This window comes from Bubalus bubalis, chromosome 21 (assembly GCF_019923935.1).
Source record: "Bubalus bubalis isolate 160015118507 breed Murrah chromosome 21, NDDB_SH_1, whole genome shotgun sequence".
Taxonomy (NCBI): Eukaryota; Metazoa; Chordata; class Mammalia; order Artiodactyla; family Bovidae; genus Bubalus; species Bubalus bubalis.
Window position 1 is genome coordinate 41,320,342 of NC_059177.1, and position 18,743 is coordinate 41,339,084.

Below are 18,743 nucleotides of genomic sequence, written 5' to 3' on the forward strand. Positions count from 1 at the left end.
CATCAAGTCTGTTCCTTGATATGGAGTCCCATGGTGTAAACCATCCTCAAGACCAATTGGTTATTGATAGATTTGCTCTTTGGTCTCACTGTGAATGAAAGCTGACAGCAGCGTGAATTGTGAACTAATATTCTTCCTTAACCAATCTCAGAGGGTTTTTTCCACACCTGGGGTATTTGCAGACACTGACTGTTCTCCTATCTAACACTCACCAAGTGTTTATGCTAGTTATTTCCCTCATAGCAGATATACAAAAGGCATTTGGAGCCCACTGGACTCTTTCAGTTCAGTTCAGTCACTCAGTCATGTCCAACTCTTTGCAACCCCATGGACTGCGCATGCTAGGCTTCCCTGTTCATCAGCAACTCCCAGAGCTTACTCAAACTCATGTCCATTGAGTAGGTGATGCCATCCAACCATCTCGTCCTCTGTCATCCCCTTCTCTTCTTACCTTCAATCTTTCCCAGCATCAGGGTCTTTCCCAATGAATCAGTTCTTTGCATCAGGTGGCCAAAGTATTGGAGTTTCAGCTTCAGCATCAGTCCTTCCAATGAATATCTAGGACTGCTTTCCTTTAGGAAAAAGGACTGGTTGATTTCCTTGCAGTCCATGGGACTTTCAAGAGTCTTTTCTAACACCACAGTTCAAAAGCTTCAGTTCTTCAGTGCTCAGCTATCTTTATATTCCAACTCTCACATCCATACATGACTGCTGGAAAACCCATAGCTTTGACTAGATGGATGTTTGTTGCCAAAGTAATGTCTCTGCTTTTTAATATGCTGTCTAGGCTTGTCATAGCTTTTCTTCCAAGGAGTAAGCTTGGGGTGACAATTGGAAGCATAATTTAATGATAAGCAGCTAATTCATTAAACATTGGCAGGGTCGTAGAATCTTTTCAGTCTGAAAGCTCTGGGCATTTTCTGTAGAACAATTCAGGTACACATTCAATGTTTGCATTTAATTTTGGGAGCTCTCCTTGCCCCTGACTCCTATCCACTGGTTCTTTAACTGAATTTACCTGAATTGTTGTCTTCCACTTCAGTATTTAGCATAGTTAGTATTACTAACCTAAATTGATGGGATGAATCTTGAGGCCGGTTACAAAGAGCTCTGTCCTCCCCATCTGAGAGATTTGAAATTATAAACTATTTCCCTCACTTATGAGAATTCTTTGCTCTGAAGATTGAGACTAGCTCTGCTCACTCTTAGTTATGTGGCTTTAAGCAAGTGTCTTGATACTCTCTCTGGCTTTGTTTTCTTGACCCTGAAACTGAAATAAGAATACAGTTCCCTCCTGCATAGGATTTTGTGAGTAATTCAGGAGGCCACAAATGGCTTTCTTGGAGCACTCTGTTTGTATGTATCAGTTATTTATTGTGACCCAGCCACAGGCCAGCTTGTCTTCTAGCTTCTGTTAGGACAGCAGAGAACAAAGAGAGGTGGTCCCTGCCCTCAGAGAGCATCTTCTCACTTGCCTTGTCATCATTGCCTCAGCAGTTTTGCCATTGCCCCTGGGTGAAGGAAGGCTGATCAGAGAGTCAACAGAAACCCTGGGAGAGGAGTGAAGGTGAATCTCAGCTTCTTTCCAGTCCCCTCAACTCACCCTGTTAATGGGCCCCGGATTCTTATTGATATTGAGCACACTGGTTTCCAAGTAACCTGAGTTTGACTCCCTAGTCAAAAGGAGCTGAACATGCAGAACTAGTTCTTCATGTTGAAAACTGTAGTCTATCAGATGTCACTGGGGGAAGAGGGTGGGGTGGATAGTCTTTGCAGACATGCAGGTTGTCTGCGAAGCATGGCCCCTAAGATAGCTATTTGCTCCACTGAGGAGCTTTATGCTATATTTCTTGTATCATGGATTCTTTTTTTTTTTTTTTTTATGGACAAGTGAATGATTTAGCAACCATTTCTTCCATAGCCCTGCCGAGATAGGACAGTATTCTGGCATCAAACTCTACAACATGAAGTGGGGATTTTCTTAACCTTTGAAGACTAGGTATGACCTTAAACCAATCTTACAAATCATAGGAACTCATTCCAGTCAGCTATTAAACTTGATTTCCCTCTTCAAAAGACTAAGCATGACTTGACATTACAATTAAGAAACTTGAGAGTTAGGAATTGAAATTTGAGAGTTACAAAGTTTAGACTTGAGTTAAATCTCAAGTTAAATTCAAGAGTGCAAAGTTGGAAGTTTAGCTGGAATTATGTTTGAAGTTAGGTTTTAAAATTGATATGGTTTTGTTCTTTCATATGTGTGTGTGTGTGTGTTATATATGTATGTATGTTCTTAATGTCCTTACTAGATTTCCTTTGTGGGCTTCCTGGGTGGCTCAGTGGTAAAGAATCTGCCTTCCAATATGGGAGATGCATGTTTGATCCCTGGGTCAGGAAGATCCCCTGCAGAAAGAAATGGCAACCCATTCCAGTATTCTTGCCTAGAAAATCCCATGGACAGAGAAGCCTGCTGGGCTGCATTCTATGGGGTCACAAAAGAGTCTATTATGACTTAGCAACTAAATATCAACAAAGATCTCCTTTGTAGCTTGATCTTACAGCCATGGGTTTTTGTTATCCTGGACAGCACTGTCAGAAGGAAGAGCAGAGCCCAGTACACCCAGAGCTCAGACTCATGCAACCCCTACATGGTTGGGATGCCTCCCCAGCAAAGTCTGGGATTGATGGCTGTGCTGTGGCCCCCCGAGAGGGCCCCTGCCGCCCGTCCTGTCCCACCCTCAGCAGTCCCTGCAGCCACTTCCACAGGCTGACCCTTGAGAACGTTTGTTATGCAAACACTCTGCCATCTGCTGTGCTGTGGGAGCTTCCAGGCTAGTCCAGAAACAGGTGTGGTGTCAAAGCAGCTTAGTGAGTAAACAGGTTGAAGGCAGGATTGGAGAACAGCCCGCTCTGTTTTGAGCTTCATTGTTGACCCATGGAGCCTGGACCAGCCATGCCGTGCCTCGTCAGTGGCTGGCCCTTCGTGTCTCTTTTGGGCTCCAGTTCGGTACCCCGAGGCTTTATGGTAGGATGCTTGGGGCTGGCATTTGACTTGCTGGTGGAAATTGGCATGGTGGTGTGAATCCCTCTGTGGGATTCATGCTGGACTCATGCTTTGCAGTGGAAGCACCTCCCTTAACCTGTTTTTTCAGAGGCTTGTCCTTGTCAGAGCTGCAAGAATGCGTTCCTCTTGTCAGATGAAGCATGGATTTCTTTTTCCCTTTTTAAATTCCAGTGAAGAATAAGTTCTTTGGCTGAAATGATGTCAGTGGAAGTTCTTTTGCGATGATGTGCTAATTCAATTCTAATTGTTTCCCTTGACAGTAGCTTGTCAGTGTCACTGACAAAAGTGTGAGCACCTTCCTTAAGAGAATTGTTGGTTACGTCACGTTTTAAAAAACATAATGAGCATCATTTGTATTAATAATAATACTTTTTAAAAATAAATTGCAAGTTATAAAAGTGCTTCACATCGCATGCTTTAATTTTTTTGCATGCAGCAGAATAGTGAAGAGGGTAAGGCTTTGTAACCAGAATGCAGAGGTTCAGATTCTGGTTCTCCTCCTTAATAGCCATGTGACCTTGGGCTAGTTGTTCAACAGCTCTGATCTTCAGTTACCTCATCTGTAAAAAGGTGATAATGGTAGTGCCTGGCTTTGCAGGCACTATTATAATAGTTTTATATTATAAAGCATTTTTATATTTCCAACATTGTGTGAAGTGCGCATTTTATCTTTATTTAAAAGGTGAGGTGACTGAGGCTCGGAGGGAAAAAAAAGTGACCTGCTCAGCGGCTAGAATCCAATCAGAGGGACAGCTGAATGGAAATACAGACCCATGACATCTCATTTACTGAGAAAATGTTGGCCAAGTCCGATTGAATTCACTCACACAGCCTGGTTTCTGTAGCCCCAGCCTCCTTGGAATGTGGCTGAAAAGCACAGCTCCCAGCGATAGCTTTTAAACCACAACATTTCATTGTCTGGGTCAGAGCAGAATGGAATCTGGAAGTTTGCTTTACAGAGAAATCTCTCTCGGGTAGCATTTTCTAAGCTGAGAAGGCAGAGAGGGCTTTGTAAACTGGTATTTGAGATGTCCTAAATCCTCCTCTTCACAGGATAAGTAGGCGCCTCTCTTCAGTTACAAACACATTACATGCTCACACTTGGATATTGTTTAAGAATATGCATAACACTTTTTTAAAATACAGCCCATGTATAACCAGTTTTATCTTTTTAAAAAAATGATCAACTACTAACCTACAAGAGTGTGTGGTGACCAGTAACGTCCTTCGCAGGGTGTTGTTCTAAGCTTCAGATTCAGAAGTTCTGTAAGACTCAGTACCTGTCCTCCAGGTGTTTGCAATTGTGTAGGAAGGATGTGAAACACACAAAAATAGCCAGAAATGCCAAGAGGCATGTCATAAGGACCACACGTTAAGTTTAAGGTCAAAAGTAAAGACGTGGATTCAGATGGTTAGGGAAGTTCCCTGGATGTAAGAGAATTTTGTGTGTCAGTGAAGCTGTTCTACAAGAAAAAGAGGATAATGAATGGACTGTGCGAAGTATTAGAGGCAGCAGCCACTAGAAGGATTAACTGTGGTTGCTTGTTTTCAGGTTTTAGCACGTCATTTCATTAATAACTTGGACATCTTAAAAGTAGAATCATTAAATCCAGTCTTTAAAGAAACACATCAGCATCAATAGAGTTAGTAATTGTGTGGTAGGCTTATCAGCATTGCATCCAGAGACACTCCCAGTCGCATTATCACGCTCGGGGGCCTGGGTCCTTATTGCTGACACAGTTGCAAAGCTGTGGTGGTGATTCTCACACGTTCTCTCTGTTCTGTGACTAAGCTGCTATCAATATCACGTGCACAGATAACATCCATTTCTAGTGTCTTTCTTCTGCTGTGCTACACAGAGAGCATCATGAAACCATTTGGAAGATGAATATAGGGAGGCATACGACCTTGTGTCTCTGTGTGTGTGTGTGATGTGTACTCAGTCAGTCGTGTCCAACTCTTTGCGACCCCATGGACTGTAGCCCACCAGGCTCCTCTGTCCATTGGACTTCCCAGGTAAGAATACTGGAGTGGGTTGCCATTTCCTCCTCCAGGGGATCTTTCCCACCCAGGGATCAAACCCTTGTCTCTTGTGTCTCTTGCATTGGCAGCCAGATTCTTTAGCACTAAGCCACCCAGGAAGCCCATATTCTATGTAAAATCTCTAGTAAGTGGTTTAATAAAATGCAAGTGCTCTGCATTCAAGGATGAAATACTAGATTTCACCTTGTGTTTTGATCACTGGCTATTTGATCTAGGCACTGGAAATACTGCCTTTGTAGCAGCTTCCTAGAAAGTTTGATTGGTCTTGGTACATACTTACAAAGAAGCGTTAGTAGGGAAATAATTTGGTTTTAGTGACAAAGACATCCATTGATCCAACTGAAATATCCTACAAATTGATTTTAGCATTAGTATTTCTTTAAATTAAAACTGGCATCCTTATCCCCCTTGGGAAGTTTAATTATGAAAGCAATTCTTAAATGTACACCACCAGGAAAACAGAATACAAGTCACTCAAGGCTGATGTATGTCTTGTATTTGTGGGGTCTTATCGGCAGGCCAGTTCTCATTTGTTTAGCTTCAAAGTAACTATGTGTAGGAATGAAGAATAGAACTATTTGTGTAGGGGCATAGCAGGGAAAAGAGAGTAAACTCTGGTCTTAATGCTCTGGATTTCTATTCCATACTGGCAAGTCCTATCACCTTGGACAAATCTCTCATTTCCCTTCTCTTGCCTCCTTTTTCTTCCTTATCATTTTCCCCCCCTTTCCTCATCTCCTTCTTCTTACATGTGTTAGGGCTCTGAGCTTCAAGTGGCAGAATACCCAAACTGGCTAATGTAAGTGGAGGATTTATAGAGCCACAGTTAGAGAGTCCAGGTCGAGTGACTGGCTTCAGGTATGGCTCGATCCAGGAGCTAGTGCCTCAGTGTTTCCCTCTCTTTCTCTGTGTGTTCCTCACTCTGCGCATCACTTGTAAATCACAGGAACAGGCATTCACCTCGATGCGGAGATGGCAGTGGTGAGTTAAGCATCCTGGCTGATGAATGTCTATGTAAGGAGCAGCAGGGAGATGGGTGTCTCGTTAGCTGGCTTGGAGTCTGTTCATAAAGATATTCGAGAGCCAAGGTGTGTCATCTCAATTTCATTCCAAAAGAATTCAGTACCCACTGAGATACTGAGGAAGAGACTGAGGTGAGAAGAAAGATGCTCCATAGAGAATAACAAGATAGCCGTGAGCTGGACGAGCCTGAAGCCTGGTATACTAAAGTATCTATCTTCTTATCTTTTTCTAAATAATTTTATTTATTTATTTAATTTTTGGTTATGCTGGGTCTTCATTCTTTTGTGCAAGCTTTCTCGAATTGTGATGAGCAGGGGCTACTCCTCCTTGTGGTGCGAGGGCTTCTCATTGTCATGGCATCTCTTGTTGCAGAGCAAGAACTCTAGGCGCACAGGTTTCAGCAGTTGTAGGCTTAGTTGCTCCATGGCCTATGGAATCTTCCCAGACCAGGGATGGAACCCATGTCCTCCTGCACTGACAGGAGGATTGTTATTCACTTGGTGAATATTCACTCACTTCCTTGGTTCCACCAAGGAAGTCCAGTATCTTCTAGAGATTATAATAGAGCCAGGGTAAGGCAAGTGAATTTATAAGGAAGTGATAAATATGAGTTAAATTCAAGATCCCATTAGCTAAAGAATTTTAGTAGAACCCCATAGAACCTAGAATTCTATCAGGATCATTTACATTGTAGGCCAAATCAGATCAAGCAGCAGATACTGGGTGATGCATCGTTTTAGCTGAAGAAGGTCTTAATCCTCTTTCTAAATACCAAAATACCATTAACAGCCTGTACAGTTTTGAGTTTTACCCTGTAAGTTTAAATTCAGAAAGGCTGTGATTTTCTGTTTGCAAAATCAGGCAGTACTAGGAAATCTCATTCGTTTGTTTGTTGAGTGTTTCCCGAGCACCTCCTGAGGAGCATCTGGGGTCAAAACACAGCCTAGCATTTTGTACACACATGTTGTAAACAGTACACATGTGAGCCCTAACCTCATGAAGCTGATAGTCTGCCAAGGTCTCTCAACCCCCACATTTACCTAAAACAGCTCATCCTGATTCTTACAAGGATGATTTTTAGGAAAGACATCTGGAAAATGTAATCAATAGCCCTATTCTGCTCCAGACTCCTTCTCTCGACCCTACTATATATGTTTGAAATTTTTCATGAAAAATTATTTCCTGAAATCTTTTTTTCTTGATTTATGGCAAAAACCCTATCATAACTATTTTTATAATGACTCAGTAGGTCAGTAATCTTACCTCTGTTCTAGTATGCCAAGTGAAGTCACTCAGTCATGTCTGACTCTTTGCGACCCCATGGACTGTAGCCTATCAGGCTCCTCCATCCATGGGATTTTCCAGGCAAGAGTGCTGGAGTGGATTGCCATTTCCTTCTCCAGGGGATCTTCCCGACCCAGGAATCGAACCCGGGTCTCCCGCATTGCAGGCAGACGCTTTACCGTCTGAGCCACCAGGGAAGCCCAATAGATCACTTAAATGTCATTTGTTAAAGCATGTTGGTCAGTAAAAACCCTTCCAGTGTTTTTCCCCAAGTGGCCATTGAGCCAGTTCACACCAACCTAGTTCTTTGCTCACATTGCTCTATCTGCTTCAGGCTGGCGTGGATTATTAGCAACAATTTCTTCACAGAGTATTAGGCAAGGGTTATCACGACGCGGTCACGGTGAAGGTTCACAAAGATAAAATGCTCTAATTAGGGAGGAAAGTTGAGGGGTAAGCAGTTTTTAAAGTGGATTGAGGCCTGGTAAGTGAGAACCGATGCCCCTCATGTGCTTGCAAATAATCGGAAACACTGACTGCTTGCTTAATATGAAACAGTATACTATCTCTAAATGTATTCTAAGATTTCACATGTATTCATTCAATAGCTGATTTAAATGAACTAGTAACTGATGAAAACCCACAGGAAACAGAATCAGAAAGCACTTTGACTGAAGCAACAGGGCCACGTGGTGCTGAGAGCCTGCGCACTTTTCCCCTCTGTCTTATAATGCCAGATAGTGCCCCCTAGAGCAAGGAGGCAGAGATCTCATTCAGAGGATTTTCTTTCCTGATTGGAGAGAAATTCATGAAGCTTCTTAAAGTTTTAATTCTACTTTTAAAAGGTAAAGTCAGATATGTTTTCAAGCTGTGTCTACATTTTTAACGAAGGCAACTTTGGAATATTCAGCGCTGAAGGTGACCTGCAGGGTCTCTGGTTCAGGTTTGAAGTCTACCTGTTAATTTCATATTCTCATTTTCCTCCAGATTTCCAGAAATAGAGCCTCACACCATTTTACTTAAAAAGCTCAAATGGGTTCCCTCTAAAGCCCCCAAATGTATGAAATAATTACCATGAGACAAAAGAGCAGGGCTCCTATAGTCAGATATCTGTTCAAGAATCTGCAAGAGGCATTGTTCTGTTTTGGGTCAGATTATGACTTGTTCCTTCTTTCAAAATATATTTCAAGTTGCATTATTAAAATGCACCATAAGGCGTCTTTGTGTAGAAAATCGAAAAATAGAGCTTTAGATGGGGCAGAGTTTCCTAGTACCCCAAGTTTTTTCATTTTCCTTGAAACATTCTTTCACTTTGAAAAATATAACTAGGCCGTGGAAAGAAATGCCTGATGTGAATTTCTTCTAATAGCCCCAAACTCTCCTTTCAAATTACTACAAAAGCAATTCAGCATTTTTTGTGCCAGATTGATGGGGGGGAAAGTGCATATTAAGCTTTCCTTATTAATTAAAGGCAGTGAAGAAAGAGTCATCCTAGCTCCAGTTTATGAAAACAAATAATGCCTAAAAGTGAGCTTGCAGTCCAGCACCAGGAGACGTTGTGAGTAAATAGTTTGTGTTCTTTTTTTTTTTTTTAATTGAAGGACAATTGCTTTACAGGATTTTGTTGTTTTCTGTCAAACCTCACCATGAATCAGCCATAGGTTCTGATTGGCTATCATTGCTGTTCAACTAATTACTCTGGAATGCAAGAAAGAGGAAAGTCACAAGATTTTGAATGAGATTTCGAGTTAGACTTGGAAAAAGCATTCAAGAAAACTCTCCAGAGAAACAATTCTGCTTTGCCCCATGAGACAAGCAAGATGAACTAATAGATCATCCTCAGGTCTAATTCTTAACCTTGTTCACAGCCAAGCTCATTTATACCAGGTGAATGATGATCTAGGTCACCACAAAAAGTAGCTGGTGTGAGGAAAACTTTTACAAAGTTTCAGGAAAAAAAATATGTATTATACTACTTTCTCCTACTCACAGTCCCTTGGGCTCTGAGGGAGACCCAGTCACAGCCAGCGGGGCGATAAAGCAGAGGAATGGTTCTTTGGAGAGTACAAGAAAAAATGAGAACAGTTTGGGAGAATATGGTCTTGGGACTTTTAAACATTTTTTTGTGTATCTAGTCTTGTCCATCCTTCTAAAAGTAGAATGTTACTGAGTTTTATTTGGGCAATTTCTTCATGCTGAGAATTGCTCAGTTATCTTAATGTGGGCATTTTTCATTTTTCTTTCTTTAATTCTGTCAAGACAGAGTGTGTCTGACTTTTTTAAAGAAGCTTAGTTTGATACAGTTTTGTGGTGGGTAGTCATAAAGTGTGGTAGGGGGAGAAAGGCTTTTCTTCTACCTTCCTAAGTTCTGTGTCTAGGCCTGAAATTTAGCTGAAAAAAGACAGATAAGCAGGAGGAAAACATTAAATTTCACTCGATGGAAATATTTTTAGATGTACAGAGGCATATATGTGTGTGTATATATATAGATATATGACTCAAGAAGCAGATAGGCTTGAGAGCTTATAGAGCATTTTAATAAAAACAAAAGTGTGGAGACATGACATGACAAAGGAAAATGGGATTTGTTCTAGAGGAAATAAATTGTGGGAAGATGACCAGGAAATATATGGAGGAAACCAATGGAAGATGAGCATGATTTTAGTAGGTTTGTTTGAATAGATAGAATTCAGCATCAGCTCCTGGTGATAAGACTGTTTTTTCCTTCCTGGTGCAGGGAGGATAGCTTTCTCACAGAAAATGTATGCTCTGTAAAAGGAGGCAATCAGAGAGACCTTCCTGCCTGTGTTATTTTTTAACTATTTTCAGTGAAAATAATTAATCTGGCAAGAGGCATATTTTGGTGGAGCATGCTCTCATCTCCTCTACTCTGAACCCCTAATTGGTAGTCTTTGCAGGGAACAAAAGAAGAGGTATTTGTTTTAAAAGTGTTTCCTTTTCCTCTCCCTCCCTCTTCCCACCTCATTCCCTCCTTCCCATCTCCCCCTCTCTCCTTCTCTTCCTCCCTCCCTCTCCTTCCCTTTCAGTCTTTTCTTCCCAGCCCTGCCCCCTGGTGATGTGATATCAAGGGGATCAGGCTTTTTAAATATCTCATGAATGTCAAATAGGTTTCATCTTGAGGTCCACTTCTGGAAGATCAGTCAGTGTTGTCTGGAGGACTGTGTGGGGAGAATGAGTTGTAATCCATGAATGCTGTCTGTCCAAGCCGCATGCCACATTTATTTGCTCATCCTGCTGCAGGGCACTCTAGACTCCTGACAGATCCCATTGATACTTTGTTTTCTATTTATCTTGTGTGTGTATGCACTTAGTCGTGTCCAATTCTCTGTGACCGCACGGACTATAGTCCGCCAGGCTCCTCTGTCCATGGAATTTTCCAGGCAAGAATACTGGAGTAGGTTGCCATGCCCTTCTCCAGGGGATCTTCCCTATCCAGGGATCAAACTTGCATCTCTTGTATCTCCTGCATTGGCACATGGATTGTTTACCACTGTACCACCTGGGAAGTCCATTATTCATAATTTATCTTAACAATCTTTAATCCAGTATAACTAGAATACTCAGAGCTAAGCAATACCTGTTAAGTTGACCTTATTTCCATGAGATGGGAAATGCCAAATGGAAAAGACCACCAGAATAGGTAAAAATTGACTTTTACCATATTCTAAAGTATATACATAGGAGGATACAATAGAAAAATGTTTATTTGTTTATCCTTTTTTTTTCAGATGGGCGTATCATGTCTTTCACCTGAATCGCACAATTTATTGCTTTCTTTGTAAGTGTAATGGTTTATTTAAAACAACACTTGACGATATTCTAGGGTTTTATAAACAACTACCCACATCTAGAGTTCTGGCAAATACTTGGTTCTACCTGGCCGATGTCGATAAAATAGAATTCTGTATCATTTGGAAGGCAGAGTATTTTTTTGTTTGAAATGGAGATCACTTAGTTTCTGCAGGGCATATGTGAAGTTGCCAATGCCGGTGTAATCCCCAGGTGGTCAAACTAACATGAGTCCTTTCCATGTCTAGAGGCTACACACCCTGCTCAGCTGTCATACCTATAGCAGGAAGGTCTGCGGTGCTTCTGGGCATAAGCCATTACAGGAAAGATGTCCCCAAAGAGTTCGAAAGCAAAATACACTTCACTGTCCTTTAACGGAAAACTCGACTTCCTTCCAGTACCTATCTGCTTGCTCTAGTTCATTTTCATTTTATTTCTTTATTCATGGCAGTGCTGGGTCTTCATTGCTGCATGGACTTTTCTCTAGTTTTGGCTTCTGGTCTGGAGAGCTGAGTTGTGGTGCATGAGCTTAGCTCCCCCCACGGCATGTGGGATCTTCCTGGAGCAGGGATTGGACCCGTGTCTCCTGCATTGGCAGGTGGACTCTTGAGCACTGAGCACCAGGGAAGCCCTCTTGCTCCAGTTCTTGATTCAAGGTCATAACTAGATCACAGGCCACAGCATACCTGGACGGTGATGGGAAAGTCCAATAATGATGACCCTGCTACTCCTCTTAAAGTCAATGCTGTGAACAAGATTGTGATATGTAGCCCACAGAATCTGCCTCTGCCCAGCCCAGTTGTGCTGGGTATTAATTAAGACTATAATCTCTGTTTTGCCCCTCAGTGTATTCCCAGTACCTACAAGAGTGTCCGCACATAATAAGAGCTTGCTAAGTAGATGTTGAATCAATGATGGCATGTTTTCATACATGTGTATTACTGGTGGGAGCCGAAGCTGTGTGCCTTGGCCGTATCCCCCGTGACTCACCCTTTATGTTCATGTTGAGGCCGTCCTATGACATCTTTCTTGTCCTCTCCACTTCAGGGCTTCTTTCTGTCGCCACTCTAGGGAGCAGGCATGAAGTTCTGGGGAGCTGATGGCTCCCCAAGAATGACCCTCTGCCAATGACAAGCAAGAGTGGAAGGATATGTCTTCCAGCCTCCTTGCCCCTTGATGGGCAGTTCTGAGGCTTGTTCCATGCTATGTCCTAGAGTGTCCCAGCAGATTGAGCTCCAGTTTTTTGAAGTAGTAAACTGCTTATGGATATACCTTATAGTAGCTTTCTTCCCTTCTCTTTCCTGTTTCCTCTACTCTCCTTATGGGGCTTTCCAAGAGCATCTCTCAAATAACCTATCGACACTTAATTTCTCATCTCGGGGTCTGTTCTGGAGAATGCAGTCTAAGACACTAGTAAGAAAGCGATAAGGAGCAGAATCAGAAGTTAAGCATATCTACTACTATAACTGGGGAAACAGCTTTGGACAGCCTACTCAGCTACCAGTGACTCAGGATTTCATCTCGGTACTTTAAAAGTAGCATGCTAGTTATGAGGCAAAAAATTATTCCCCAAAAGTAAGTACTGATCCTGTAAAGCATTCTCATATGTTGTATACTTGGTTAACCATAGTTCATAAAGGTGTATTTGGTACCCAGTTCTTCTGGTCTATGAATGCTATTGTTTTTGGCCTACCGAGCACCCCTTCCTCTCTCATCACCAGGCTAGTTTTACTAATTTAATCCCCTTTGGCCAGAGTGGTGATAAAGGAATGGATACTTGCCCCAGGTCAGGACCCCCTTTTGCTTATTTGGGGCTTTTCTGGAGCCGATGGGGACATTCTCCCATTCCTCTCTGGTTCCAAGATAGGGAACTTCCTGAGACCACATTCCGTAATCAGGCTGTCATCTTTATTCTGAGACAATGAAGCCAAAATCCAGAAAGGCAAAGGCCCCTCTGCCAGCTCTGCCTGGTCATTCTAGGGCATGTTCATGTGAATCAATTAAAAACACCCACTGCTTTTGGTCCAAAAGAATCCTGATGAATTTATGATGCATAGAGCTTCATCTGCTCATTTTCCTTGCCATAATCTCTCATTTACTAAAACTTAGGGTTTGGCAATGATGCCCGTTTTATGTAGAAGCCACTGCAATGTTCTGGACTCAGTTTAGAGAGCAGATGTACTGTGGCTGATGTCATTACTGAGTACATTCTCCCTTTCTGTGTGTACGGTGGCTTCTAACGGACATGATGCTGTTCAAAGCACCGATTACATTGCTTTAGTATATTGGTGATCGGCCTCTGTCACTAACCCTGGCTCAGAGACTCCCCTGTTCTGTAACAACTGGTCTGCCCTGGATATTGAACACAGCATCCTTAGGAACAGGTTCTAGAGGGTAAAAACCATTCTAAAATAATCTCAGAACAAAACTGTTATTTTGATAATACACTTTGATTTAGCCAAATTGGTTTGTGATAATTGTATAACCTGCTGAAGAACAACAGGGCCTTCATCCTGTTTCTTGTGAATACTGCTCATAAAACAGTAAATTACATTTTTTTTCTTCTGTGATTTTGTATAACTTCTGAACCTCAAAGGTTTAGTGTAGACCTTTTTGTTGCCCCCAAAGTTACAATTAAAAGACAAAACATTCTTCTCCCCCCACCACCTTTAAACCATGATCTTCAGGGAAGTTATTTTGTGTTTGTTTTGAATATTCTAATAGGATTTGTAAAGCCCCATCTTTCTGGCTCTCATCTCTGCAAGCTAAAGTAGTGCTTGAGAAAAGAAACACATACATCACTATTTATTCAGCTAATGGGATGTGAAGAGCTCCCTTTGAATAGTCTATTTATCTCTTCATGCTGTCACGAGGCAGAGGTAAGAAGAGCCAGTGCTCAGAACTTGGAGAGGACCTGTTCAGAGAGAAGTGAAGTCAACTGATTTTTAATAGCTGATCAATAGTGTTGTTTTTTTTTTGTTAACCCTGGCAAGAAGGTAAATGAATGGATACCTTGAATCCTGTGGCACTGTATTGCTTTCTATCACAAAATATGATTGAAAATTGACCATATCAGGCTTTCCTTGAGTTCCCAAAAATAATTAATAGTAATTCCAGAACCCAAGGTCTTTCAGGTTCATATAAGGCTAATTTGGTATATTTAGGCCATGTCATGTTAAATGTTTTATGTTTGTTTAACTTCTCTATTTAACCATTTATCATACTAGGAACTCCATAAGGACTGTTGATTGTCCATGGTGATCATTTAGTAACATTTACACAGAAACACAAAGCTCTGTAGATGCTTGGTCTCTAGTCACTCTTTGGTAATAAAACTACCAAGATTTGGGGGAGACATTAGTGATATTATTAGAAAAGGGTTGTTCATTATAATTTTAGGTTTATAGTTAGGATTAAACTTAATTTTAGCTCACGCTGGAACTTATGATAAATAGCCATCATTACCCTTTTTGAGACAGAATCAATTCATGTCATCCTTTTTGATTAAAACCCTCTGATCGCTTCCAGTGTTTGTTCGAATAAGACATACCTTCTGAATCACAGCTCAGCACGGCTTCTCTCTCGTGCTGGGGTCACTCTCTCCCTTTTATTATGCTGAACTCATCCTGGTGTTTTCTCTCTTCATGAAGCACACAAGTGCATTCCCTTTTCCTTTGTACTTGGGGTTCCCTCTGCCTGGAATTTTCTTGCATCACATTTCTACACAGGGCTCCCCTTTCTGATTAGCCCTTTCTCCCTGTGTCACTTATCAGAGCCTTCTGTTCATCTCTGAGCCCCTCTTACCTACCTGGGTAGCTCTCCAGTTGGTCCCCCTATTATATTATTTTCTTCTGAGCTGCCTTTGCTATCAGAATATTTCCTTTAAAAAAAAAAAAAAAAGGAAATCGTTTCACCCATCTCTACCCACTACTCCATACACTCAAACCCCAGAGTATAAGCTGTCTGAGGGCAGGCTCTTGGTTCCCACCCCAGAGTAGGAGCGTGTGGTAGGGGTAAGCATCACAAGACACCACAGGAAGGAAGTGAAAAGAATCACCACCATTATGGGGAGGATCAGGAACTGCTCTTTAAAGGAGGAATGGAAATCAGAGGCACCTCTGCAGGGTGCAATTTCCCTGTTTCTGAAATCTAAAGTGAAGACTCTGCCAGATCTAGATTCATAGCCTAATTCCACAGCCCATCCAAGTTTCCCCCAGGCCTACTTGAAGCCCTCCTCTAACACCTGTGGGGTGGCTCTTGGTGGTGATTTGACCACCACGGGCAGTGGTGGAAGGGACCCTTCACTGCCTTGTGGCAGCAGGCTATACTTGACCATGACTCCTCCACACTGAACTTGATGTCATTTAAAGTTCCTTATACAGCCTGGCATTCCAGAGAGCTCCACCACAGCCCAAAGCCCTTCTCTGCCATCACCCCATCCACCTGACATAGGGAAATCCTCTAAAATCCCAAAGGCCAACAGAGCTTGCAGTGTTTCGGCTCCATGTCATAACCTCCAGCCAAAGCAGACACACCACACCTTTGGGCTCCCTTTCTTTCCTTCAAGTGAAGAACACAAACACATACTTTTGTGGGTTATTTCTAGGAGTTCAAGGATCCCATTGTCTTTTAGTTAACTACCCCTCGCCTGACGCAGAGCTTCATAATAGTTAGCAAAAATGAGGAATACACACTCAGGCCAATGTCAGAATTTGTGATGATCACTGATATCTGGGAGGTAGTAGGTAGTTCGGTTGCTAAGTTGTGTCTGACTCCTGCAACCCCATAGAGTGTACCTGCCAGCTCCTCTGTCCTAGGGATTCTCCAGGCAAGAGTACTGGAGTGGGTTGCCATTTCCTTCTCCAGGGGATTTTCCCAACTCAAGAATCGAACCCACGTCTCCTGCATTGTAGGCACATTCTTGAGCTACAAAGGAAGCTGGGAAGATGAGTTAATTTGGTAATCTGGTTTCAGTTTCTTGAGACCGTGTCAAAGATAATATGTGAGAGGTAGAGTAGGGGAAAAGAGCAATGGAAGCTTAAGTGGTGCTTTAGAACATCTTTTCGCTGGGGAAATAAAATTGACAAAAGATTCAAATTTGTTAAATTAGGAGGAAGAGTCAATATGGTGTATTTGCCATCTGTCAGACACATTAAGTGTTCTTTGTCGAGCAGTGCTGCCGGCTGACCTTCATATGCTGGGAAGGGGCTGGCAGAGAGCTGCGCTTCATCCCCCTCCCCAGCCCTGGGTGACTAGAACGCCCCATGAAGAAGGTGGTGCACTCAGTGTGGGTTTCCCTGGTGGCTCAGATGGTAAAGAATCCACCTGCAATGCAGGAGACCCAGGTTTGACCCAGTCCATCAGGTCTCAAAGACTTGGACATGACTGAATGACTAGGCGTGCGTGCACACGCACACCCAGTTTGCTTTTACACATGGTCTTTAGGTGGGAGCATGGTGGTACCCATTTTCACAGTTTCTGTCAGGTTGGAAATAAAGTCACTGGACTCAATGACCCTTGAGAAATACAGTCACTGTCACGGGATCAGTGACCTGTGAGAGGCCCAGGATTCTCAGTAACCCACCTGTTCCTCAGTCATGCAGTAAACCCCCACAGAACAGCCCCTCGCATCTTAGTCTGGAGTTTCAGTCTGCCCCCATCACCTGAGATGTTCTATGAAGGCATGCAAGTCCTAAGTGGGCTTTATCAGCACTTTCTTAGGCTCACTTGAGATTTTTCTATTTAGGAAGAATTTTTATCTCCATACAAAAGTGATCCCAAGGGACGCTGTGAAATATTGATATTTGATTCCCGTAGCTGGTATTTTGCAAAATACTTCTGTCTCCCAAGACTATCAAGTAATTTATAAGGTCCCCACTGTAAACATTTTCAACTAAACGTCTCATTTTCCATGAATCTTGGAAATAGAAATGTGCAAAATACGTGATAAAAATGCATTGAGGGAAACAGTAACTTATGAATGTGTCTCTGGCTCCGATGAGCTAAGTGTTACTGCATTAAGCACACAAGCAGTTGGTGTGTAGACAGTGCTACCTCCTCTCCCTTGTTCTTCAAATCCACAGGAACAGTGTCAGGGTCGGCCTCAGTACTCGGGTGAGGTGATTTGGAGAAGTCTGGCTTGGGTCCTCACCCTGGGGTATCACAGTGTGGGTGTGACAGTTTTCGTAACATAGGTCAAAGTGATCTTCAGATATTTATTGGGAAACCAGAACAAGGTCGGGTGAGAGCAGCCCTCCAGCAGGTCCACAGAATGGTGTGGATGCATCTGTCTGCTGAATTCCCAAGATTCCACGTGCAGAAGGAGCTGTTCATGGGGGGTGGGGGATGGTTTCAAGTATTAGCTTTACACTTGCTTCTCAGTACATTTGCCATAATTTTGAAAAGATGCATTTCTTCCCGAGGAACAGGACCTGGGCAGAAGTAATCTAGTTTGCAGGATATACAGTGTTTCAAGGACTCCTCTGGTAGCTCACATGGTAAAGAATCTGCCTGCAATGCAGTAGACCTGGGTTCAGTCCCTCTTTGGGAAGATCCTCTGGAGAAGGGAATGGCTACCCACTCCAGTATTCTTGCCTGGAGAATCCCATGGACAGAGGAGCCTGGTGGGCTACGGTCCATGCGGTCAGAAAGAGTTGGACATGACTGAGCAACCAACACACACAGTCTTACACATATCTTGGCATCTGAGTTGAGTTTTTAGCTTTTGTTTTTTAGGCCCTGACCCTTTCAAGAGTAGCTTTGGACTTTGTCCTAAGAAAAATTTACATATGTCTCTGTAGTTGTTTTTCAGTAATTTCTGAGCATGGAATCCCTTCCTGCCCCACCTTCCAAGGTGCATATAAGGACCCTTCGGTTCTAAGCTTCTGCCAAGAGAGTGGTTTTGGTTGTTTTTGAGAAGTAAGTTAGAGAAATGATAAGAGGTGAACCAAAGTGCACAGATAGTTAATTAGCTCTTTAGTCTCTAATATTTATAGAAGGGTTTTTAGTGATATTTTAAATATTCAGATCATGGGTATAGCTAATTATACATGAGTGATTTCAGGGCCCTGACTTCAGCATAGTTATGTTGGAGGTGTCCCATGTTCTATTTCCCTTTTCGGGAAGAAATTAAGTACTTTAAATTTTAAATACACTCTTAATTGGCACACAAGGTGGCCCTATGAGCACAGCCTTAGAGCAGGGCTTCTCCAAACTCACTGGCTGTGACCAGAGAGCATCGGAAGAGAAGACACAAGGACTTTGCAGTTTGAATCCAGATTTTTATTTTTTAGCCGTTCTATTGGAGCAAGTTGTTTAACCTGTTTGGAGGCCTCAGTTTCCTCATCTGTAAACTGGAATTAACAATGGTACGAGGGTTATTGTGAGAGTTACCTGAGATGGTACATGAAAAAAACCATACAGAGCGTAGTGTCTGAGACACAGTTAATGCTCGCTAGGTATATTTAATAATACCGTATACTTACCTGATGTTCTTAACTTGCAATTTCATGGCTGTCCT

General features: G+C 42.4%; 1 protein-coding gene across 25 annotated transcripts in view; it reads left to right on the forward strand.

Annotated features, from left to right (window-relative positions):
* The window catches only part of FHIT (fragile histidine triad diadenosine triphosphatase), a 1,535,374-nt gene that overhangs the window by 1,243,938 nt on the left and 272,693 nt on the right, over positions 1-18,743 (forward strand). For 17 of the 25 annotated variants that reach the window (XM_044933638.1, XM_044933642.1, XM_044933643.1 and 14 more), the window contains one exon: positions 11,164-11,213. The exons of the other annotated variants lie outside the window; for them this stretch is intronic. In XM_044933638.1, the coding sequence (XP_044789573.1) occupies positions 11,164-11,213 (50 nt within the window). The remainder of the gene's footprint in view (positions 1-11,163; positions 11,214-18,743) is intronic. 25 annotated transcript variants of the gene reach the window in all.